This window comes from Aquarana catesbeiana, linkage group LG01 (genome assembly GCF_042186555.1).
Source record: "Aquarana catesbeiana isolate 2022-GZ linkage group LG01, ASM4218655v1, whole genome shotgun sequence".
Classification (NCBI taxonomy): Eukaryota; Metazoa; Chordata; class Amphibia; order Anura; family Ranidae; genus Aquarana; species Aquarana catesbeiana.
In genome coordinates this window covers 562011552-562038160 of record NC_133324.1, presented here as the reverse complement: position 1 = coordinate 562038160, position 26609 = coordinate 562011552, and the positions used below count along the sequence as shown (strand labels likewise).

The following is a 26609-nucleotide window of genomic DNA, read 5'->3' as shown; positions in this document are numbered from 1 at the left end:
TCACTGCCAAGGTCAGGCATACCAGACCCCAATCTTCTGCTGTTGAGGTGTAAGAACTGCAGGTCCCTCGTATGGAGCAGAGCAGTACTAGCGCCGCTATTCCTTCTGGTGAACTAGCAAGCACCAGCGGCCTAATACACCCTGGTCGTACATCCAGCACTGCAGTAACACGTTATGACGTGGCGAGTCCCATAAGTTCAGTTCAAGCTGGTGAGGTGGCAAGCACAATTAGTGTCCCGCTGCCACCAAGACGAACACAGGCCCTTCGTGCCCATAGTGCCCTTCCTGCTCTGCTGCATGAGAGGCATTTTCTTTGTCCTCCTGAGTACCCCTACCCAACGAGCCCCCCAAAAAAGATGTGTCTGCAGCAAGCGCGAATATAGGCGTGACACTCGCTATTATTGTCCCTCCTGTCCTGACAATCCTGGTCTTTGCATTGGTGAATGTTTTGAACGCTACCATACACTAGTTGAGTATTAGCGTAGGGTACAGCACTGCACAGACTAGGCTAGGCACACTTTCACAGGGTCTCCCAAGATGCCATAGCATTTTGAGAGACCCGAACCTGGAATCGGTTAGTTACAAAAGTTACAAAAAAAATATATAAAAAAAAAAAATAGTTGTCGTTTTATTGTTCTCTCTATTGTTCTGCTCTTTTTTACTGTATTCTATTCTGCAATGTTTTATTGTTATGTTTTATCATGTTTGCTTTATAGGTATGCATTTTTTTATACTTTACTGTTTACTGTGTTTTATTGTTAACCTTTTTTTTGTTTTCAGGTACGCCATTCAGCTGCAGAGTGGATTTATTTATCTTGACAGCAACAGCGTTTGCTGCCACGATAAATAAAGCCGTGATTTCGCCTCCACAGTTAAAAAAAAGAGCATTTATGCCGAAGCATGGGGGCAGCAGGGGTGGAGGAGCGATTTGCTCCTACCTTTTGCGGGTTGATGCCCCCATGCTTCGGCATATATATATTTTAGGCACAGGTTGCGTTAAATGTTTTATTTTTTACTATGTTTTTTATGTATTTGCTTTGCAGGTATAGTAAGTCTTACTGTTATACTGTAATGTTACTTTGTTTTATTGTTAACCATCATTTGTTTAGCAGGTACGCCATTCAGTTGCAGCGCAGATTTATTTATCTTGACAGCAACATCGCTTGCTCCCACGATACATAAAGCCGTGACTCCAGCGCTGTAGGAGGTAATTTCACCACCACAGTTAAAAAAAAAAAAAAAAAAAAGAGCATATATGCCGAAGCATGGGGGCAGCAGGGGCGGAGGAGTGATTTGCTCCTACCTTTTGGGGCGGATGCCCCCATGCTTTGGCATATATAAATGGTGCATGTATGCCCATCATTAGAAGTAGGTGGAAGGGAGGTATTCTAATGATGGGCATACCCACCGATCAATCTCTTTTTTTCGTTCAGCCCACAGGCTGCATGAAAAAAACGTTTACAATATATGCCCAACAAGGACCAGCAACGTACTGGTATGTTGCTGGACTTTGAGTGGTTATACCAGAATGATGCCTGCAGGTTTAGGTATTATTCTTTTCAGCCAGTGGTCAGCTTTCATGTAAAAGCAATCCTAGCGGCTAATCAGCCACTAGACTGCTTTTACAAGCAGTGGGAGGGAATGCCCCTGACTCCCCCCCCCACCATCTTCCATGTTTTTCTCTGGCTCCGGGCCCAACAGGGAACCTGAGAATGCAGTCGTTGATTCAGCCAGCTGACCATAGAGCTGATCAGAGACCAGAATGGCTCCAAACATCTCTATGGCCTAAGAAACTGGAAGCTACGAGCATTTCATGACTTAGATTTCGCCGGATGTAAACAGCGCCATTTGGAAAGCATTTTATCACACCTATCTTGGTGTGGTCAGATGCTTTGAGGGCAGAGGAGAGATCTAGGGTCTAATAGACCCCAATTTTTTCAAAAAAAGAGTTCTTTCAAAAAAAGAGTACCTGTCACTACCTATTGCTATCGTAGAGGATATTTACATTCCCTGAGATAACAATAAAAATGATAAAAAAAAAAATGAAAGGAACAGTTTAAAAATAAGATAAAAAAAGCAAAAAAAAATTAAAAAAAAGCTGCCCCCCCCCCCCCCCCCCCCCGCGAAGGCTAACGCAAGCGTCCGTCTGGCGTCAAATGTAAACAGCAATTGCACCATGCATGTGAGGTATCACCGCGAAGGTCAGATCGAGGGCAGTAATTTTAGCAGTAGACCTCCTCTGTAAATCTAAAGTGGTAACCTGTAAAGGCTTTTAAAAATGTATTTAGTTTGTCACCACTGCACGTTTTTATTTCGTCAAACATTTGGGCAATATAGTGTTTTAATGCATTAAAATTTTAAAAAGTGTGTTTTTTCCCCAAAAAAATGCATTTGAAAAATTGCTGCGCAAATACTGTGTGAAAAAAAAAAAAATGAAACACCCACCATTTTAATCTGTAGGGCATTTGCTTTAAAAAATGTTTGGGGGTTCAAAGTAATTTTCTTGCAAAAAAAAATAATTTTTTCATGTAAACAAAGTGTCAGAAAGGGCTTTGTCTTGGTGGTTAGAAGAGTGGGTGATATGTGACATAAGCTTCTAAATGTTGTGCATAAAATGCCAGGACAGTTCAAACCCCCCCCCCCCCACCACCAAATGACCCCATTTTGGAAAATAGACACCCCAAGCTATTTGCTTAGAGGCATGTCGAGTCCATGGAATATTTTATATTGTGACACAAGTTGCGGGAAAGACAATTTTTTTTTTTTTTTGCACAAAGTTGTCACTAAATGATATATTGCTGAAACTTGCCATGGGCATATGTGGAATTACACCCCAAAATACATTCTGTTGCTTCTCCTGAGTACGGGGATACCACATGTGTGAGACTTTTTGGGAGCCTAGCCATGTACGGGACCCCGAAAACCAAGCACCGCCTTCAGGCTTTCTAAGGGCGTAAATTTTTGATTTCACTCTTCACTGCCTATCACAGTTTCGGAGGCCATGGAATGCCCAGGTGGCACAACCCCCCCCCAATGACCCCATTTTGGAAAGTAGACACCCCAAGCTATTTGCTGAGAGGTATAGTGTCACAAAGTTTTGAAAAAAAAAAAAAAAATTTTCTTGTCTTTCTTCATTTTCAAAAACAAATGAGAGGTGCAAAATACTCACCACGCCTCTCAGCAAATAGCTTGGGGTGTCTACTTTCCAAAATGGGGTAATTTGGGGGTGGGGGTGGTTTGTGCTATCTTGGAATTTTATGGCCTTCGAAACTGTGATGAGTAGTGAGGAGTGAATCCAAAATTGACGCCCTTAGAAATCCTGAAGGCGGCGATTGGTTTTCAGGGCCCCGTATGCAGCTAGGCTCCCAAAAAGTCCCACACATGTGGTATCCCCATACTCAGGAGAAGCAGCAGAATGTATTCTGTGGTGTAATTCCACATATGCCCATGGCATGTTTGAGCAATATATCATTTAGTGACAACTTTGTGCAAAAAAAAAAAAATTGTCATTTTCCTGCAACTTGTGGCAAAATATAAAATATTCCATGGACTCAACATGCCTCTCAGCAAATAGCTTGGGCCGTCTGCTTTCCAAAATGGGGTCATTTGGGGGGGGGTGTTGTGCCATCTTGGCATTTTATGGCCTTCAAAACTGTGATTCGGTAGTGAGGAGTGAAATCAAAAATTTACGCCTTAGAAATCCTGAAGGCAGTGCTTGGTTTCGGGCCCCGTACCCGGCTAGGCTCCCGAAAAGTCCCACACGTGTGGTATCCCCGTACTCAGGAGAAGCAGCAGAATGTATTTTGGGGTGTAATTCCACATATGCCCATGGCATGTTTGAGCAATATATCATTAAGTGACAACTTGTAATTTTTTTTTTTTTTTTTATCATTGTTCAATCACTTGGGACAAAAAAATTTCATGGGTTCAACATGCCTCTCAGAAATTTCCTTGGGTGTCTACTTTCCAAAATGGGGTCATTTTTGGGGGGGGGGGGGGGGGGGGGTTTGTACTGCCCTGCCATTTTAGCACCTCAAGAAATGACATAGGCAGTCATAAACTAAAAGCTGTGTAAATTCCAGAAAATGTACCCTAGTTTGTAGACGCTATAACTTTTGCGCAAACCAATAAATATGCGCTTATTGACTTTTTTTTTTTTTTTTACCACAGCCATGTGTCCGAATACATTATGGCCGAAATGTATGACTAAAATTGAATTTATTGGATTTTTTTTATAACAAAAAGTAAAAAAAATATATTTTTTTAAATTTTCGGTCTTTTTCCCTTTATAGCGCAAAAAAAAAAAAACCACAGAGGTGATCAAATACCATCAAAAGAAAGCTCTATTTGTGGGGTAAAAAGGATGCAAATTTCGTTTGGGTACAGCATTGCATGTCCGCGCAATTAGCAGTTAAAGCGGCATACTGTAGTGCCAAATTGTAAAAAGTGCTCTGATCAGGAAGGGGGTAAATCCTTCCGTGGCTGAAGTGGTTAAACTGCTACAACAGAAGAAGTACATCTGCTTCAGTGCAATCTCTGTAAATGTAAAACTTTGAGAACTGTATACAAACCCATGGCTGTGAGGATGGTCTATGATGTTGCTTCAGGAACTGGATCCTGCTTGAGCAGCACTCACCTCAGCACTTAGTGCAAATCATATAGTTAGCTGTAGTGTACATACAGGTCCAGGGCTGCAATCCATTTATTTGGTTTCAAGACACTGAAGACCCCCTCCAGGAGTATGCCCACTGTGATGGACGAAGCCTGGACCCAAACAATGATCAGTGCACTTGGAAAGGTGCCAGTCTACGAGCATACGCAATTTTAAAGTGTGGCATGTTGGGTATCTATTTACTCAGTATAACTCTTTTTTTTTAATATTATACCAAAAAATTAGGTATTATATTGTGGTTGTGTTTAAGACAATTCATTAAAGTGTATTTTTTTTTTTCCTTTTGCAAAAGGTGCATTTTATTTAAACCACTGCGCAAATACCATGTGACATAAATTGCAACACCCACTGTTTTATTGTCTAGGGCAGGGATATGCAATTAGTGGGCCTCCAGCTGTTGCAGAACTACAAGTCCCATGAGGCGTAGCAAGACTCTGACGGCCACAAGCATGACACCCAGAGGCAGAGGCATGATGGGACTTGTAGTTTTGCAACAGCTGGAGGTCCACTAATTGCTTATCCCTGGTCTAGGGCTTGTGCTTAAAAAAAATATGTTTGGGGGTTCTAAGCAATTTTCTAGAAAAAAAAATGCAGATTTTTATATGTACGTGAGGAGTGTCAGAATTGGCCTGTAGGGAAGTAGTTAAAGCATAACTAATCATACAATTTCTTCTTACCCTTGGAGAGAGTGGAGATGGATTAGAATACCTGCCAGGTTTTTATTGCTACCTTTGCCCATTAAGGAGATTCACTCTATTTGTCCTGGTTACAGTTATTGAAAGTAAAAGAAAATCCCAAATTTTTAGTTTTCTCCAGAACAAAACTTCATATTGCTGCTGTTTCCTTTTACATGGTTAGGTTGAAAAAAGACATCGGTCTATCTAATTAAACCACCAAAAAAAACCCATAAAATCCCATATACACAATCCTTCACCCACTGTTGATCCAGAGGAAGGTGAAAAAACTCAGCAAATTATGATCCAATTTGCTACAGCAGGGGAAAAAAAAATCCTTCCTTATCCCCCGAGTGGCTATCTGATTTTCCCTGGATCAATCTGATTTTACCTATAAAAGGTTAGTACCCAGTTATATTATGTACATTTAGGAAAGAATCCAGGCCTTTTTTAAAGCAATCTACTGAGCTTGCCAGAACTACCTCTGGAGGGAATCTATTCCACATTTTCACAGCTTTTACTGTGAAGAAACCTTTCCATATTTGGAGATTAAATCTTTTTCCCTCTAGACATAAAGAGTGCCCTCTTGTCCTTTTGTGATGACCTAACTACTTAACCACTTCAGCTTCGGAAGGATTTACCCTCTTCCTGACCAGAGAGTTCTTTGCGATTCAGCACTGCGTCGCTTTAGCTGACAATTGCGACGTTGTACCCAAACAAAATTTTACATCTTTTTTTTTTTTCCCACAAATAGCGCTTTCTTTTGGTGGTATTTGATCACCTCTGCGGTTTTTATTTTTTGCACTATAAACAAAAAAAGAGCGACAATTTAAAAAATATATATATTTTTTACTATAATAAATATCCCCAAAATATAAAAAAACAAATCTCTTCATCAGTTTAGGCCGATATGTATTCTACCTATTTTTGGTAAAAAAAAAAAAAAAATTGCAATAAGTGTATATTGATTGGTTTGCGCAAAAGTTATAGCGTCTACAAAATAGGAGAATGGTTTATGGCATTTATCGTGACTTCAACATTGCTGTGGACAGATCGGACACTTTTGACACTATTTTTGGGACCATTGACATTTATACAGTGATCAGAGCCAAAAATAGCCATTGATTACTGTATAAATGTCACTGGCAGGGAAGGAGTTAAGTGTGTTCCCTCAGTGTGTTCTAACTGGGGGGGGGCGGCTCACTACAACATGACAGAGATCACTGCTCCCGATGACGGGGAGCAGTAGATCCCTGCAATGTTGCTAGGCAGAACAGGGAAATGCCTTGTTTCTGCCTCTCCTCACCACAATCGTGGGCTGCCGGCATACATCTGCCCGCAGAGCGAGAATTTCAAAGGGACGTACGGATACATCCTTTTGCCTGCCCGTCTCATTCTGCTGATGTAAATCGGCGCGCGGCGGTCGGCGGTCGGCATGTAGTTAAGGACCGAGCCTGACACTTGTTTACAAGTTAAAATCATTTTTTTTTTGCTAAAAAATTACTTAGAACCACCAAACATTACACATATATATTTTTCAGGCACCCTAGAGAATAAAATGGCGGTCGTTGCAATACTTTGTCACACCATATTTGCGCAGCAGTCTTACAAGCGCAATTTTTTGGGAAAAAATTTGACAAAAATAAGACAACAGTAAAGTTAGCCCAATTTTTTTTTTTTTTTTTTTTTTGTGAAAAATGTTAGGCCGAGTAAATTGATACCATGTCATGCTTCAAAATTGTGCCCGCGCATGGAATGGCAACAAAATTTGAACCTTAAAAATCTCCATAGGCGATGTTTAAAAATTTCTACAGGTTACATGTTTAGAGTTAGAGGAGGTCTAGTGCTAGAAATAGTGCTCTCGCTCTAATGATCACAATACCTCACATGTGTAGTTAGAACACCGTTTTTATATGCGGGCGCGACTTACATATGCATTCGCTTCTGTGTGTGAGCTCTGCGGAATGGGGTGCTTTATATTTTTTTTTATTTTTACACTGTCCTTTTTAAAAAAAAAAAAAAAAAAATTGGGTCACTTTTATTCCTATTACAAGAAATGTAAACATCCCTTGTAATAAAATGCATAATAGGACCCTGTTAAGTGTGAGATATGGGGTCAAAAAGACCTCAGATTTAACATTTACACTAAAATGTTCCCTATACTCTATACATTTTACTATAAAATTTCCACTTTAAGACCATTGGGTGGAAGTGACGTTTGACATCGCTTCCGCCATTCAATGTTATGGAGCTGAGCAGGGGCCATCTTTTCCTCCATGTCTCAGAGCAGAAAGGACGTGATCATCTCTGCCGCTACTGACAGACCCGGGGGGGCCCCCCCATCTCCTGCCCTAGATAAATCTGCCGCGGAGACCACTTTTATCTGAAAGCCAGCCGCTCGCCGTTGTTGAAAATACTGGGGTTAGACCCCTTTCACACCAAGGCCTTAGCGTTATTACAGCGTTTTTACCGCATTTTAGGGGCGCTAGCGGTAAAATTAACACAACGCTGCAGGCGTTTTAACAGCGTTTTTCAAGCGTTATTGAAGCATGTGTTATTGATGCTATCTTTCTGCTTGCATGTTTATCCTTTGTGAGATCATGTAAAACAAGCAGCGTCTTGTAAAGTAACAAGTAGTGTCTTCTTTTACTTCAAATCTTAATTTTTCTGGGATTAATTCTTTTTTTTGCCACTTTGATGGTCTGTTTAATCATTTTGACCTTCCCACAAGTTCAGTCCTGTTGTTGTAGATGCTCTCTTTTCTGCTTGCATGTTTACCTTTTTGTAAGATCATGTGAATTTTCTACAGCTCAGGGCGGATTATAGGCGCTATTCAGGCATTTTTACAACGTTTTCAATTCATTTCAATGGAGAGGGGTGTTTTTGAAGCGCTTTTTTCAACGCCCAAAAGCTGCTCCAAAGATGCTGCTTGCAGGACTTTTCTCAGTGTCCCGCCAGCGCAACGCCTTAGTGTGAAAGGGTCCATTGAGATGCATGGGGAGCGTTTTAATAGCATTATTTTTAGCGCTAAAACACCTTGGTGTGAAAGGGGTCTAATGGCAGCTATCTGGTGCCATAACAACGGTATTTAGCATCAAAGTACCATTGTGCAATGACAGTGATGTGCAGCAAGTGTTTAAAGTGAATAAGTCAACACCAAGTTCACTATATGGACTGCTTATGTATTTGTGCATGTTGATCATATTCCCTCTTAACCACTTCCTGCCCAAGGTATGTCATATGACATCATGGACTTTGAGTGGTGATATCCGAATGATGCTTGCAGCTATCATTCAGATATTGATTTTTTTGGGTGGTGAATCATAGCAGCCGTTCAGCCGCTTGATCTTTCTTACAGGTGACAGGAGGGAGAAGGTCTCCCCCCACCCCCACCATCAGCAAGCCGGAGAATAGATTGGTCACCGCCAGAAGTTGCGCATAGAGATTTCCAGTGAGCAGATGGTCCCCAGTCATCTCTATGACCCTCAGAGGCCTGGGCACAATGTCATAATTTCACTTCTGGGCCGCTGGATGTAAACAAAGCCGAGGATGTGGCTGGAAAGGCCGAGAGAGGTCATTTTTTAATTTTTTTTTATCTCAACCTTTCCAGCCTGGAGGAGATATGTGGGATCTTATTGACCCCACCTCTCTCCATAGAGAGAACCTGTCACATTCCTATTACAAGAGATCTTTACCTTCCTTGTAGGCATAAAAGTGATCCAAAAAAATTCAAACTAAAAAATAATAAAAATGTAAAGGGTCCCCGTGCACAGAAGTGAATGCATACGCAAGTCTTGCCCACATATGTAAACAGCATTCAAATCATACATGTGAGGTATTGCTGCGAGGAACAATTCTAGCCCAAGACCTCCAATGTAACTAAACATGTAAACTGTAAAAACTTTTAAAGCGTCAACTATGGAGATTTTTAAGTACCAAAGTTTGGCACCATTCCACGAGTGTGCGCAATTTTAAAATGTGACATGTTAGATATCTATTTACTCAGTGTAAAATCATCTTTCACATTATACAAAAAAATTGGGCTAACTTTACGTCCCCCCCCCCCCCCCCCCCCCCAATAAAATGTGAAAAATTGCTGCGCAAATACTGTGTGACATAAAAAGTTGCAACGACTGCCATTTTATTCTCTGCTAAAAAAAAAAAAAAAAAAGATGATTTTTACATGTAGGAGCGAAGTGCCAGGATGGGAAGATCTCAAAAGAGAATAAATTCAGTTCCTCCATGCCTCTTATCAGTTTGGTCTTCTCGGCACTTTCTCCAGTTCCCCGATATCCTTTTTGAGAGCTGGTGCCCAAAACTGAACTGCATGTTCCAGATTAGGTCATACTACTGATTTGTACAGGGGCATAATGATACCTCTCTTAATACAAGAAAGGACTTAACTTCACCGCAGCTTGGCATTGCATGTTATTATTGAGCTAATGATATATCAAAACCCCCAGATCCTTCTCCACTATGGATTCCCCCTAGTATGTATGATGCATGCATATTCTTAGCCTCCACGTGCATAACGGTTCGTTGTATTGCTTTCTTTATGTGAAATTCTTGGTGTTCCTGCTAGTCCCCTTGCTTTCCTATTAAAAAAACTGACCACACGAAGAAAGAGAGCACACTGTGGTCCGTTCTCTAGCTACTCTCCACCAATTATCAGACTTGTCCTGATATGCCCCCACTGCACAGCCATTCACTGGCAAGCTCAGTGTGCTCCCCCCCCCCCCAAAAAAAGGGGTGGGATATATGGGAGGTGCAAAATTAGTGGTCTGTGCTAGTTTGTTTCTGTCCATTGTTGAGATGAGTTAAAGGGGTTGTAAAGGTATTTTTTTTTTTTTTTTTTTTTAAATAACATGTTATACTTACCTTCACTGTGCAGCTCGTTCTGCACAGAGTGGCCCCGAACCTGGTCTTCTGGGGTCCCTCGGCGGCTGTTTCAGCTCCTCCCCGCAAGCATTCACCACCTTAATGCGAGCTCCCTCGCATGGTGGTGAGTGCTTGCGGGCGCGCTCCCGTGATACAGCCGGCGGCTATAGCCGCTCGCTGTATCACTCGGCCCACCGCGTCATCGGATGTGATTGACAGCAGCGCGAGCCAATGGCTGCACTGCTTTCAATCCATCCACTGCAGCCAATCAGCGACCAGGCTGAGCTGCAATGAAGATGACGAGGATGAGCAGCGAAGATTCGAGGCGTCAGGTAAGTAAAACGGGGGGGCTGGGGGTGGCGGTACTGTCAAAAGTTTTTTCACCTTAATGCATAGAATGCATTAAGGTGAAAAAATTTTTACCTTTACAACCCCTTTAAGGACTTCATGCAATAGGAATGGCATTACGAACTGACCAAATGACAGCCTCTTCAGGAATGTGTGCTATCTTCCTTCCAAAGTAATACTACATTTCTAGAGTTACAATTGGTCACTACTGTCTCTTAGTCATGTATAAACTACTGCTAAAACTTGAATTAGTTAGACCCGACAGAAGTGCAACAAGCACGTATCTGTTCTAATCATCAGCCAGGGGTGGGGACTCCTTGGAAGAGCATCTACTGTATATTCTAACGGCAGCTAAGTTTCTTTATAGTTTCTTTTGATATTATATTTGTTGCTTCTGTCATTACTCATTTAGATGTTCTAAAGCTGCAATTGTTTGTGTGATCTCCTTTTGGCACATCTCGAAAATAGACCCCAAAACATAAAACACAGCGGTTATAACCTACCCTTACTCTATCCAAAATGAAAAAAGTTTTACTTCAATGAAAGGCACCTTGGGTAAGAACAAAGCAGAACCCGAAATGGCTATATGCAAAGGGAAGAGCTGCTGATGCAAAGCAAGCGCGAGCGACCTCTTCCCGAAAGTCATTCCATATATCCACTATTCTACAAGTGCAAAAATACCAAAATTCCATAATAGCACCAACATATTGTAAAAAAGATGAATGTACACTAATAAAATACATGTGGCAACAATATGTTTACATATGGTAACAATATAAAAACAAAATGTTATATAAAAAAATAAAATACCATAAACACTACTGTGCAAACATTTTAGGCAAGTGTGAAAAAATGCTGTAAATTAAGAATGCTTTCAGAAATAGAAGTGTTAATCGTTTATTTTTTATCAATTAACAAAATGGAAATTAACTCATGCACCACCAGAAGGAAACCATCAGGCCCAGGTACCCCCCAAGTCGGAGAAGGAGTGCAAGAGGGAATTTGTGCAGATTCAGAATCCATCCGAACTCCAGCGCACAGATTGTGGTTACAACATTGCATTCCAAGTCTAATGCAGACTCCACTGGTAGGAGCAAATTGTCTGGATAACCTACGATCGGGATCCATAGAGTAGCAGAAGACCCAATATTGGTTGGCAGCACCTTTGTGAACACCCAAGGGGCCAACACCAGACCAAATAGAAGAGCCATGAATAGGTAAATGGAGCTCTCACACTGCAAACCAGAAGAAACATTAGAAGTTTTGGAAGATGGGGACATGGAGGTAGGCTTCAATGTCGATAGAGGCTAACAGGTCTCCCTGGTGTGGAAGGGCAACCATTGACAACGATTCCATCTGAAATGTGTGCACCCTCTCAAAAGCATTCAAGACCTTCAGATCCAGGATGGGATAATCTTTTCTATTTTTTTGAAACTGTAAACAGATTGGATAGTTTCCCTTAATCTCTCTGAGGATGGTAATGGAACTATAACCCCCTGAGCCAATAGCCCCTGAACTGCCGAATACAGATCTGTCAGACGCTCAGGAGAGAGGCATAGGTTGGAAGGAAAAAAACGTTTCAGAGGGAGGCATCGGAACTCTATTCTGTAGTCGGAATACTTTCAGAATCCATTTGTTAGAAATGAGGGATAGTCTAGTGCTAGAGAGAGATTGTGTCCCCCCCACCTTGAGATGTTGTGGGAGGGGCAAAACTTCATGCAGAGGCAGGATTCTTGGTGAACTTGTTCAAGTCTGGGGGCTTGGCAGATTGGTCTTTGGATAAAGAAATTTGGCCACAAAAAACAGTCTGTGTGCAGAGAAAGACCTGCCAATCTTGTGACACAATTCTTTATTCCTCCTAGAATGAGGCACTAAGGGCATATCAGTTAAAGCTTTATTTATTTATTTTTTTACTTAAATCTAAGCAAACGCTTCAACACAACAGCCGAAACCGACCAGGCTGTTCGGAATCCAAGGCTGAATTACACAGGTATTTTAGACTCTGAACCAATATGCCATGCCAGATTCAAATAAGCCAGTAAGACTTGTTCTGAAGTTAGACCCTGGTGTAGCAACTGAGCCCACTCAGTCAATATCAGAAACACCACAACAGAACCTAGAACTGGGCAGATTAGGGCAACTGTAACTACATACTTGAAATGAGTGGCGTTGCTTACTGCCTTCCTATCCTATAGGCCTCTGAAAGATGGTGTATTTAAAAATCCGTCTGACTGTTAAGATGTTGACTTTTAAAAGCAGCAGGGAGCTTTCTGATCTCACAGGTTTGCTAATATGACAGAACACCGCTGCTTTGAAAAATCAACATCAAAACGAATTTAAAAATACTGAATTTCACTATATAAGTGGAGTTTACTGTTAAAAATAAGTGTGAAATGCAAGACTCCAATAGGTTTAACAAGATGTCCGCTTGCCGCCTTCTCACTGTATCCTTACTGTGGACAAGTGTGGGGTGTAGCATGATGGCGGAGTCAGAACGTCACTTCCGTTACAAAATCTGATGGCTCGCCTAATCTGACGAAACACCAGCAGCCTGTAGTGGGAGATCTTCTAAGGCCATCCCACAGATCTGCCCACTGCACAGAATATGTACAGCACCGTGATATTGTTGCTGCTATTGTACAAGGTAATATCTGGGTTTGTATAAGCATTTGGTTCACACAAAAGAAGATTTATATCTTTTGTAGCTATTGGGGAATATATTTGAATAAAAGTTTTGTGCCTTGTATTCAAGTTTAAAATAATTTGTGAACGATTGCTGCATTTTTTTTTTTGGAAGAAAGCTTCCAAAGTGCTTATGCCAGATTTAAAAACATTTCCTCAAAACCATTAATCTGTATATAGCTGTTGCATGAATGGCGTTCTTACCAAATAATTCCACGCCATTATAAAGACTAACCAGTTTCTAGGTGGGGTAAAGTGTAACCTGATGACTTGTATAGACAATTCATTCAAATTAAAGCTGTATGATACAAAATATTGCTTAAGAAGATCTTTTTAAGACAGCAGCAGTAGGAGATTGTGCTTTACATGTCTGGAGGTTCTAGCTGGAACCGTGATTCTGCAGATATTCCATACTGCTCCAATGGGTCCTGCAAGGATAAACAAAGCAGAGTAAATAGCAAAAATCATTCAAACTAAACTCTACTGGTTTGTATCACCTCATTTACCTTCCCGGTCATCTTCAGGATTTCATTGCGATAAAAGAGAAGACTTCTTCTCATGAACTCATAGCTGAAATACAAATGCATTTATATATTATTTATAATGTAGTATATACATATATACACACACACTTGTAGCTCATAAGTTTACATACCCTGCCAGAATTTATGATTTCTTGGGCATTTTCAGAGAAAATAAATAACACAAAAACTTTTCTTTTTTCACTCATGGATAGTGTTGGGCTTAAGCCATTTATTATCAATCAACTGTGTTTACTCTTTTAAAATCATAATGGCAACAGAAACTACCCAAATGACCCCGATCAAAAGTTTACATACCCCAGTTCTTAATACCGTGTATTGCCCCCTTTAACATCAATGACAGCTTGAAGTCTTTTGTGGTATTTGTGGATGAGGCTCTTTATCTTCTCAGATGGTAAATCCGCCCATTCCTCTTGGGAAAAAGCTTTCAGTTCCTGTAAATTCTTGGGCTGTCTTGCATGAACTGCACGTTTGAGATCTCCCCAGAGTGGCTCAATGATATTGAGGTCAGGAGACTGAGATGGCCACTCCAGAACCTTCACTTTATTCTGCTGTAGCCAATGACAGGTCGACTTGGCTTTGTGTTTTGGATAATTGTCATGTTGAAATGTCCAAGTACATCCCATGCACAGCTTCCTGCAAATGTACCTCCAGTATTTTTTGATAACATACTGCATTCATTTTGCCAACAATTTTGACCAAATTTCCTGTGCCTTTTTAGCTCGCACATCCCCAAAACATCAGCGAGCCACCTTCGTACCTTTCAGCATAGGCCTTGTTGACTCCTCTCCAAAATGTAGCGTTTATGGTTGTGGCCAAAAAGCTACATTTTGGTCTCATCACTCCAAATGACTGTGCCAGAAGGTTTGAGGCTTGTCTCTGTGCTGTTTGGTGTATTGTAAGCGGGATACATTGTGGCATTTGCATAATAATGTCTTTCTTCTGGCGACTCGAGCATGTAGCCCATTTTTCTTCAAGTGCCTCCTTATTGTGCATCTTGAAAAAGCCACACCACGTTTTCAGAGAGTCCTGTATTTTACCTGAAGTTATTTGTGGGTTTTTCTTTGCATCCCAAACAATTTTCCTGGCAGTTGTGGCTGAAATTTTAGTTGGACTACGTGACGGTGGTTTGGTTTCAACAGAACCCTTCATTTTCCACTTCTTGATTAGAGTTTGAACACTGCAGATATGCATTCTCAATTCCTTGGATATCTTTCTATATCCCTTTCCTGTTTTATACAGCTCAACTACCTTTTCCACAGATCCTTTGACAATTCTTTTGCTTTCCCCATGACTCAATCTAGAAACATTAGTGCAGCACTGGATGAAAGATGCAAGGGTCTGTCAGGAGTCCAGAAACGCATTGATATATATATATATATATATATATATATATATATATATATATATATATATATATATACGCACACTAATTACAAGCAAACAGATCACAGATGAGGATGGTTACCTTTTTTTTTTTTTTTTTTTTAACAATCAGGAGTGCTTTATTGAAAAGTATAAAATGCAGTACAAAAAAAGTAGGTACATACAGCGGGACATATGTAGACAGGTTAAAACACAAAAAATAACGAGGGACGACCCACCCATCCATGGCAGTCTGAGAAAGGACAAGGTGCAACAAGAAGAAGATTCTTTGGAACACAAAAGGCTCTTCAAAAGTAGATGACAGAACATAGCTTGTGGCCTTCTGAAAAGGAAGAAAGATGAAAGCATTCTCCAGAAAACGGTTCCCCTGGCATGCTGTTTGTGGTTCGCTGTAAGAAAGTCCCTGCTCATCCCTTCCTTGTGAGGAGATCCTAGGAGTTGTGTCCCTCGTGTGGATATCCATTGATAAGCTGTTATCTAGCTGACCTCCGGTAAGCGTACATCTATTATGGTGGAGGATTTCTCACTGGGTGCTGAGTGCTTACCGTAGAATCACCTATTTTATCCAAGGATATATTTACCTTGAACATTTCCACTATTTTTTTTTGGACATTATTCTGTCATTTGACATATTTGTTTCCCATTATTGTTATTTTAAGTCATACTTAGTATACTGTAAAAAAATTTTTTTCACTTTATTGTTTATACTCATATATCTGGTTTGATTACCAGACTGATCGAATTTTCGAATATTCACATAATCATATATGTTGTCAAATATGGGCTTTAGTTTTAGCGCAGTCTTTTTTTGATTTTTTCATATGTAGACAGGTACATCAAAAAACGGATCATATACTCGACTATAGGTAAGCTCTTACTCACATAAGATTTAACGTACTGCATCCAACGCCGCTATATAAATACATTTTGTATTGGATTGTTGATCATGCTTGCTATGCCTATCAGGCTTGTCATTACATCAATAGATAAGGAGTCATGAGAGGCGTCTCCTAGACCAGAGAAGAAGGCGTGTAATAGTTTAGTTACATCCATTATATCAGCATAATCGCAGGTCATTCATCCCCTCCCGCCCATAAGCCAGTTACCCAACACCCCACTGAGAGAAATCAAGGACAGTATTATCCACCAATCCATGGCAGCCAGACCTTATCGAACTTCCAAGAGCATCCCCGACTAATATAAGTCAGCCGATAGAGGGGCAGAGCAGAGTTTACTCTCTTTTCCCAGGAGGAAAGGGTCGGAGGGTTAGCCGAGGTCCAGCCAGCGAGGATCTCCTTTTTAGCATAATAGAAGAGGAGTGAGATTAGAATTTTACTATGATGTGTCCTGTGTTCATCCTCGTGTATTCCCAAAAGGGCTATCTCAGGTGTTTTTGGAACAGATAGGTCCATTCTAACATTTAGATGATCATACACTCCCATCCAAAACTTTGACCACGCAGGACAGTCCCAGAACATGTGTATAAACGTGCCTATCTGAGTTTGACATCTAGGGCAATGTGAGTCCCTATCAGGGTATATTTTGGATAGTCTCGCGGGCGTAAAGTAAATCCTGTGTAGAAATTTTATTTGTGTTAGTTTATCTCCAGCTGATATTACCAGTTTGGGGCCTTGTTCCAGACAGGTTTCCCAGTCCTCCCTTTCCAAAGTGGGAATATCTGATTTCCAGGCATTCCATAGCCTGTCCATCTTGGGTATCTCCTTAGGGAGCAGCGTGGTATATATAGCTGACAGGGGCTTTGTTAGGTCTGTGGGTCCGCCGACTCCCTGTTTCTCAACCAAAAATTACAGATAGCTTCCGGCATTGCCTCCTGAATCTTTTCATCTAGTGCCCAAAATCTGGATAGACGCCATAACCTAGGGCCCGCCGATCCACCCAGGGAGATGACAAGATTAAGGGGAGCATGATCTGATATACCCCGTGGCAAGTGTTTGACCTCTCTTGCCCAGCAGAGTGCATCTCGAGACACATATGCCAGGTCTATTCGGGATAGAGCTCTGTGTGAGGCTGAATGGCAAGTAAATTCTTTATCCCTGGGGTGAAAATGTCGCCACGCATCCATCAGAGTAAAAGTAGTCGCCCAACGCTGCAGCTCCGACGCGGTGCGGGCCCCAGGGTTGAGTCTATCCGCCTCCTGGGAGGGTACTAAGTTAAAGTCTCCAAAAATAAAAACTTCTTGAGTATGATATCCCATTACCTTCTGCATAATATCGTATAAAAGTTGGACCCTCGCAGGAGGAGGAAGATACAGACCCACCAATACCAACTGTTTGGAGTGAACAGACATATGTATAATCACATATCTACCCTCAGTGTCAGTTTTAACATCAAGGATCTGAGATGGGAGGGATCTGCGGATCAACACGCTCACTCCCCTGGCATAACCGGAGTAAGTAGAGTGGTAATGCGTCCCCACCCAGGCCTTTTTTAACCCAAGAATTTTGGAGCCCACCAGATGCGTCTCTTGTAAAATACATATGTGAGGTGTGTACTTTTGTATATATTTAAAGACAAGAGATCTCTTTATGGCTGAGTTTAATCCCCGGACATTCCACGAAATAATAGAGATGTCAGTCATCTAACCAATCCCAAAAGTATAGCGTGTCGGATCCACAAGTCCCACCCATCCCCTGGTCAGCTTAAACAACAATACCTCTGCTCCGTCTAGCTTCTTGAAATCATGAACTCCGCACAGTAGTAAATCCAACAGCATTTCAGCAATCATCAGGTATAGTAGTGTAGGGCATAATAACCCACTTATATCAAAAGCAACTCCTTTTTCTATTAAACTGTCACATCTGGTTCCCCTGTGTCTGCAACGGCAGAAAACTCCCTTCCCTCCCCCACACCCCCTTAAAACTGGTGATGTGTATATCCCCATAAATCCCAACTCTTACAACCGTAGAAGGGGCGTGAACTTAGCTAAGATAAAGTTGTCTAGCCAGACAACAGAGATGCTGGAAGTCAATTTGATGTATATAATACAATTCTCCTGGACTATTTGCAGGGGCACATATCTTAGTTACAGTATGAAGGTACTGGGCTCCCTCACTCCTGCCCAGTTACCAGCAAAAAATATCTCCTGAGTTTATAAAAATCATTTCTCCTGAACTGTTGCAGGGGCACATTCCTTAGTTACAAAACTGGGGTTCTAGTCTTACTCGCCATTAACCCAGACTCTAGCAAGAATAATATAGGTTATAAACATCGCTTCTCCTGTACATCTACAGGGGCTCCTTTCTAGTTAACCAACTAGGGCTCTAGGCTCATACTTTAGTAACCCAGACAGTATCAGCAATAAAAAGGGTATAGTAATCATTTCTCCTGAACTGCTGCAGGGGCACGTTTCTTAGTTACAAACTGAGGCTTTGGACTCACTTACTTTAAACCAAAACATTAGTAAAAATAATAATATAAGTTATAAGGATCACTTCTCCTGGAGTATTGCAGGGGCACATAGCATGGTTACAGTAGTGAGACACTAGGCTCATTCACTTACAGTATATCTCACTATCCAGCCTAGAGAAGTAAGTTATAGCAATCCTTTCTCCTGGAGCATCACAGGGGTACATAACTTAGTCACGGCTCCGACGAGCTCTGTTCTTTAAGCCTTGACCCGGTGATTGGCATTCAAGGATATTCGTTCAATGGGGATCCTTATCAAGTGCATCTAGCAGTACAGCAGCAGGTGTGGATTAATAACACGTAGTCTACTGCGATTTGGAAGAGCCAACATGTTAATCCTCTGCTGTGCCAAGTGTACAGCAAAAGGCCAGATCTACCAGAGCGTCCAGTAGATTATAGATATGTATCAACAGGAGCTTGCACCAGAGTCTCTATTATATTGCTGCAAGAAAGAGGTGGTATCCTTAGCAAAATAAAAAACTTAGAGAGTCAGGCAGTCACTAAGCTGATCCAGAGATAACTACAAAAAACTAAAGGTTTAACGAAGCTGTGGCAAGGTCTCCAGCCAGGTGGCAGCCTCACGGGGGGATGTAAAGAACTTCACTGTCTCCCCATCTTGCACCCGCAATCTGGCCGGGAAAAGTATACTGTACTTAATGTTCCGCGCCCGCAGTGACGCTTTAACTTGGTCGAACGATCTGCGTAGTTTCTGTGTCTCCACAGAATAATCCGGAAAAAAGGGTAGGTTAGCATTTTGAAATTTTACTTCACCTGCCCTGCATGCTTCCCTCAGAACAGCATCCCGGTCCCTGAAGTTAAGCATTCGGAAGATTAAGGTGCGGGGGTGAGAGCCAGGTGGACCGGGAACAGGAGGAATCCGATGGGCTCGTTCCACAGTGTAGAAGGGGGAGAACTGCGCTGTGGGGAGCAAGGTTTTCAGCAACTCCTCCACAAATACCGTAGGATTCTTTCCCTCAGCTCCCTCTGGCAGGCCTACGATCCGAAGATTGTTTCTTCTGTTCCGGTTCTCTGAGTCATCCACCTTATATTCCAAGGCGCGGACTTTAGTCTGCAATGTGCGGATAGATGCAGCATGGTCTGCAGCCGCATCCTCCACGAGGCCCACTCGCTCCTCCACTTCAGTCACCCTCGATCGGAGCTTGTCCTGGTCCTGCCGAATCAGGCTCACATCGAGCTGCACACTCTCGATCTTGCTGGTCAGGGCAGCTTGACAGGAGGCGATCGCCGCCATTACCTCCGGAAATCCAATCTGTGGTGTCTCGGCCGGGTCCGCGGCCTCAGTCTGCGACGCCATATTGGATAGCCGCCGGGAAGGATCCGCCACGCGGTGGTTCACAATCGGGGCTGTGGCGTCCAGGTTCTGCGGGAAACGTATCTTTTTGGCCCGCTGCCGTGTTCTGTATGGCATTCAGGCTAATTGAGATAAATCTCTTCCCCGAACAAGAGCCAGGAGACAGGATCTTAGGCAGTCTTTCAGCAGAGCTCTGGAACACACGTCCTCCTAAGTTGCCATCTTGGCCACGCCCCAGCAGGATGGTTACCTTTAATAGCCATTCATGTTCATCAGGCCAAAATCACCAGGGTATGTAAACTTTTGATCGGGGTCATTTGGGTAGTTTCTGTTGCCATTATGATTTAAAGAGTAAACACAGTTGATTGATAATAAATGGCTTCAGCCAAACACTAACCACGAGTGAAAGAAATGTTTTTGTGTTATCATTCACATTCTCTGAAAAATGGCCAAGAAATCATAAATTCTGCCAGGGTATGTAAACTTATGAGCACAACTGTATGTATATGTACACACACACACACACACACACACACACACACTAGAGGCATGTAAACATACACTATCTTACCAAAAGTATTGGGACGCCTGCCTTTACACGCACATTAACTTTAATGGCATCCCAGTTTTCGTCCGTAGAGTTCAAAACTGAGTTGGCCCACCCTTTGCAGCTATAACAGCTTCATTTCTTTTTGGAAGGCTGTCCACAAGGTTTAGGATTTTGTGAGAACAGGCACTGATGTTGGACGAGAAGGCCTGGCTCCAATTCATCCCAAAGGTGTTCTATTGAGTTGAGGTAAGGACTATGTGCAGGCCAGTCAAGTTCCTCCACCCCAAAATCGCTCATCCATGTCTTTATGGACCTTGCTTTGTGCACTGGTACAAATAATTTGGTGGAGGGGGGGGATTATGGTGTGGGGTTGTTTTTCAGGGGTTGGGCTTGGCCCCTTAGTTCCAGTGAAGGGAACTCTTAAGGCGTCAGCATACCAAGACACTTTGGACAATTTCATGAGTTTGGGGATGGCCCTTTCCTGTTCCAACATGACTGCGCTGTTATAGCTGCAAAGGGTGGACCAACTCAATATTGAACCCTATGGACAAAGTCTGGGATGCCATTAAAGTTCATGTGCGTGTAAAGGCAGGCGCCCCAATACTTTTTGGTAATATAGTGTATACACACACACCTTCGGTTGCTTTATTTTTTCTAGATTTTTCCTAAAATGGTAGTTCATATAAAAACACACATACCAAAATTGTTAACTTTGCTGAAAAAGAAAAAAATGACACCCAAACGAATTTTCTAATAGTAGGTGGTGTTAACTAAATGCCAGGTATAAATTAAGGACTTATTCAAACCATTACAGAGTTCAAAATTAGGGAAATTTATTAAGATTAGAACAAAAATAATCTGGAGCAGCAGTGCATGCCAACCAATCAGTTTCTAACTTTCATTTTCAAAGTTTAAGGCTTTGTTCACACGGGTGATGAGTCCCGTATTCCATGAACAGACCATTTATTCTGCCTCTCTCTAGCTGGCAGGAGCTGCATGCAGGCAGCCCATTCAAATCTATTCAGACGCAGTGGCTGCAACGACACAGCTCGTCCTAATGTAATAGGCATGCGGGTGAGTGGCCTTGAACTCAAACAGCGTGTTATAACCTAGTCACTTTTTTTTTCCTGTCACTTCCTGTCTCATAACCAAAAAAGGAAGTGAGGGAAACCCAGTATGGCATCATTGGAAGATTTCCCATCCTATTCATGTTCTGATGTCAACCCAAATATGTTCTTTTAGTTCACTTTCAATGAGAATGGTAAACAGGACAAATAGAGAGGGTGAATCTCCCGAACGGTGGCACAGACAGCAATAAAAACTGACAGCTGTTCTAATCCCTCTTCATCTATCCAAAACTAAAAAAAAAGTCTTTAGAAACACTTTTTTAAGTACATTTCTATTTTCAATGTGGTGTGTTAAACAAGGCAATACAAGATGTGTTTTACATGCATATTTCTTTTCCTGCAAGTCATGGGGATATACAGTGCATCCAGGAAAGTATTCACAGTGCTTCACTTTTTCCACATTTTGTTATGTTACAGCCTCATTTCAAAATGGATTCAATTCATTCTTTTCCGCAAAATTCTACAAACCATACCCCATAATGACAACGTGAATGAAGTTTGTTTGAAATCTTTGCAAATTTATTCAAAATAAAAAATTATCATCCTTGAGATGTTTGTACAACTCAATTGGACATTTTTTGAAAAGGCACACACCTGACTATATAAGGTCCCTCAGTTAACAGTGCATGTCAGAGCACAAACCAAGACATGAAGTCCAAGGCATTATCTATAGACCTCCGAGACAGGATTGTATTAAGGCACAGATCTAGGGAAGAGTACAGAAAAATATCTGCAGCATTGAAAGGTCCTAATGAGCACAGTGGCCTCCATCATCCGAAAATGGAAGAAGTTTGGAACCACCAGGACTCTTCATAGAGCAGGCCGCTCGGCCAAACTGAGTGTTTGGGGGAAAAGATCCTTAGTCAGGGAGGTGACCAAGAACCCGATGGTCACTTTGACAGAGCTCCAGCGTTTATCTCTGGAAAGAGGAGAACCATCCAGAAGAATAGTTCCTCCAGATGAAGCCACGTAGATGGTGGCGTAATGCGTAGAGGTGGAGCCTGGCGGTGGGATTATCCACTCTTTACGTGAGACTTGCTGGATGTTGTCCTATGCTTTGTTTTTAATTAATAAATGTGAGTGCATTTTATGAAGTTGGGTTGGTGAGGTTTGTTCAGACTTACACCTAGGTAGTGCACTAGTGGAAGCAAAGGCAATACGTTTCTTTGCTGCAGAAAGATTCAGCCATATTTTGACATAAGATTAGCAGAACATTAAAGTGGCATTCCTGCCTAACACTAACAATTTTTAAACATGTCTCCTCCCCCTCCTCCTTTTTTATACTTTGTAAAAAAAAAAAAAAAAAAAAAATGATGTGTATACTTATCTCTTTTTCAGTTCGGCCGAGTCATGTGATTTTAAAGCTCCATCTTCCTTGTGTCAGTCGGTGGCTGCAGGGGACAGGAGGGAGCGCCAACAACAGCTGGACTATGGGTGATGTCATGGCTCCCAGAATTCCCAGCTGTTGTCGAGCGTTCCCAGACACAGGGGAGCTGGAGCTGCAGGATCATGTGACCAGAACAGACTGAAAAATAAGTATAAGTATACAGATTTTAATTTTTTTTTTTTTACATAGGGTAGGTAGCAGGAGGGAGCATTTTTAATACTAGAGTTAAAGCGGAGTTCCGCCGATTAATTATTTTTTTTTTTTTTTCCTGAAAGTCAGCAACTACAAATACTGCAGCTGCTGACTTTTAAAATATGGACACTTACCTGTCCAGGGCGCCCACGATGTCGGCACCCGAAGCTGATCTGTCCCTCGGCTGCTGCCGCCGTCATCTTCGGTAAGGGAATAATATGCGGCTTTGCTTCCTGGTTCCCTACTGCGCATGCGCGACTCGCGCTATGCGTTCCCACTGGTCCCTGCCGTCTCCTGTGTGTCTCCCAGAAAACAGAGGGGGGGGGGGGGGGGGGGGACGGGAAGTGGCGTAGATACCCGCGGATGGCTGGGGTATCTATGCCCGGAAGTGGGAGCAAAACACCTGTATTAGACAGGTATCTGCTCCCCCCCCTCCCCCCTGAAAGGTGCCAAATGTGACACTGGAGGGGGGGAGGATTACGAAAAGCGGAAGTTCGATTTTTGGGTGGAACTCCGTTTTAAGCAGAAATTCCATTTTAAGTGTACTACAAATAGGCATAAGCCTACTAATATGAGGATTGCTGCCCTCAATGAGCCAGAACAAGTATGTAGTATTCTAACATTTCTCATACTTGTTCTGAGTGACTTACTAGGCAATAACTGAAATGAGACAGCCAGAAAACTAGAATTTTCTGAAGTAGGTCAGCATTATTTCCCTTATAACAGATTTCCTTTATGACCTGTTCACAGCCAATTACAACACATGGAAACACATTATACTTGGCATCCCATTGTGGCGTATCATGTAAAATAGTTCAGGTAGGTTTTTTCATCAGTCAATGTGCAAAGCGGGATCCACAAAAGTCAACAGAAGCAATGTGTTCATGTGCTGCAACTGCATGGTTACAGAGCCTTGTCCCTTGGCCTAGCTATGTATGGAAAATGTCAGGCTCTTCTCACCCCTCCCTAGATGCTGAGAATATAATTTGAGGAAATTTGTTGAAAAACACATGAAAACCAAAGCACATAGGTGTGAAGCCAGCCTTAAAGTGATTGTTAAGCCACCTTCACACCATCCCCTCCGTGTTCTAATCCTGTGTGTCAGTGTGTGAGCGATATATTAAAAAAAAAAAAAGCCTGCTATACCTCTATTCACAGCTCTGCTCAGCGATCACGATTGGCTGGCTCTCTGCTCTCCCTGTCTGACAGATGCAGCGAGCGAGATTCACCCCGCTGAAGTCACTCGAGAGAGAAGAAGAGGAGAGCCAGCTGATCATGTGATCGCTGAGAAGTGCTATAAATGAGGTATAGCAGGCTTCTTTTTTTTTTTTTTTTTTTTTTTTTAATCACTCACCCAGGGGGACACAGGATTAGAATACAGAGGGAATGGTATGAAGATGTGAAAGTTATTTGAGCAGCAGGAGTTGCGAGCTGACAGGGAGTGGAAGGGGAAAGAGCAATGAGGAGACATATAGCAGGCTGCGGGTGACTGAGGCATGTAAACTGACTACGTTGTCAGGGCTCTGCAGCCATGATACACCGTGGTCAGCTTACAAAGGGAAGGCTATAGCCAGACAGGATCAGCCAGGTATTACAGAGACCAAGTGACACAGCACAAGCACTGTGCTGTATAAAATGCTTTAAAAGGAACAGGATTTTTTTTTGTGTGTGTTAACAAACGCTTTAAACTATTGTTTACCTGTCTCATCCATTTCAGAAACTAACTATACAAAATGGCATTGCTATCTAATCATGCCTCCTTTCTCTTCTTTTTTTTTTTTTTAAACACATAAAAATAAGGGTTCTGATGAACAAGGCCCCTGGTGTCCTTGTGATCCTCTTTTATTTTGCCAAGTTGCATACAATAAAATACCTTCAACACTGTGGTCTCTTCCCTGCATAAACTTGAGGAGAATTCAAGATTTTCCAATCTAGCTTAACAATCAATAGATATGACATACTTTTTTTTATTACAGTGTTTACATACAGGGTACTCTAAGTTGTTTTACATCAATCCATATTCCCTATGCCTTTCGCAATGTGTAATTTCCTAGATTCATACCTTATACAAACGAATACACCAATCAATTTGCTGTATCCAAAGTTGCCCTTTGACTAAGTACTTGCTGTAGCCTAGTACTTTAAGCTCACCTTGCGTTTTTTAATGCTTGTACCCATTCATCGCATTGTTCTTGATTACTGCATTCAAACATATATTTCCTGTCTGACTCATCAATATAGTCTGAGAACAAAAAAAAATATATATATATATAACCACACACTTTTTTAGATCAAGCCAAAAAATAAAATAAAGATTTAGTACATCCAGGGTGGTTGCTGACCCTGTTCACTGAATAAAAGCTCAAATAAATCAGTATTAGGGGCATAGTTTAGAAAATGGCCAAATGTGATATGGACATATTTGAAGAAATATATAGTAGTCATCATGTTGCACAACTGATGTACTTCAACCAGTTGTGGACATTGGACATGCTACACACACCACTTCATTGAAGTTCACAGGATATGTGTTGTACTGCCTGTCTGCTGCTGCTGATGCTCCCCCTAACCCTTGAACTTGCCAACAAATCCTGGCTGTGTTAAAACAAAAACACTGTTCAAATGCAACAGAGATAAAAAGTAACATTGTTATTTTTGTATCTGGTCTGTTTCATTCATCCGCAGATCAACAGAATGAGCTTCGATCTGCATATGATGTGAGCTAAAGCTAAAACAATATAGGTATTAATTACCTTTTTTTTTAATCTAAAATAGTACTAAACTGTCAGTGTATTCATTAAGAAGGAAAAAGGTTGGGACTACAAGGCTACTTTCACACTGGGGCGTCGGCGGCGATTTACCGTCGTTTTTGCAGCGGTTTTCGGCCGCTAGTGAGGCGCTTTTAACCCCCGATAGCAGCCAAAAAAGGGTTAAAACCGCCCGCAAAGCGGGGCATTGATTTCAGCGCTACAAGATGCGGCTTGCAGAACTTTTTTTTTACTGTCCTGCCAGCGCACCGCTCCAGTGTGAAAGCCCTCGGGCTTTCACATTGGAGTGAGAGGAGAGGCTCTTTCAAGGTGCTTTACAGGCGCTATTTTTAGCATTATAGCGCCTGTAAAGCACCTCCAGTGTAAAAGCAGCCTAAATGAAGCACCTGATATTAGGTGCCTCCATCCCTATTCATCTAAAAGGAGGAGGGTTTTGGGATTTCATATGAGGCACATGAAAGGAACCGAATAAAGGATTAAAAAACATGTTTATTGAACAAGTACATATAGCAAAACATATCCACTGGTATATACATCAATATGAATGATTGGTAAATATACACACAACCATAACTCAATGCAGTACATCTATATACCGGAGTAAAAATATGGCACTTATGCAATGAATGGTATCATGGGCCATTAATGCTCCATACAAAAAAATA

At 41.8% G+C, this 26609-nt stretch overlaps 1 protein-coding gene across 1 annotated transcript in view; it reads right to left on the bottom strand.

The window, feature by feature from the left end:
- Window positions 1-11453: 11453 nt before the first annotated feature.
- PLEKHJ1 (pleckstrin homology domain containing J1) overlaps window positions 11454-26609 on the bottom strand; it is a 43434-nt gene continuing 28278 nt past the window's right edge. Inside the window, exons 4-6 of the mRNA XM_073596519.1 lie at window positions 25328-25418; window positions 13761-13824; window positions 11454-13682 (exon numbers count right to left, since the gene is read on the bottom strand). Coding sequence (XP_073452620.1) covers window positions 13617-13682; window positions 13761-13824; window positions 25328-25418 — 221 coding nt within the window. The 3' untranslated portion in view covers window positions 11454-13616. The remainder of the gene's footprint in view (window positions 13683-13760; window positions 13825-25327; window positions 25419-26609) is intronic.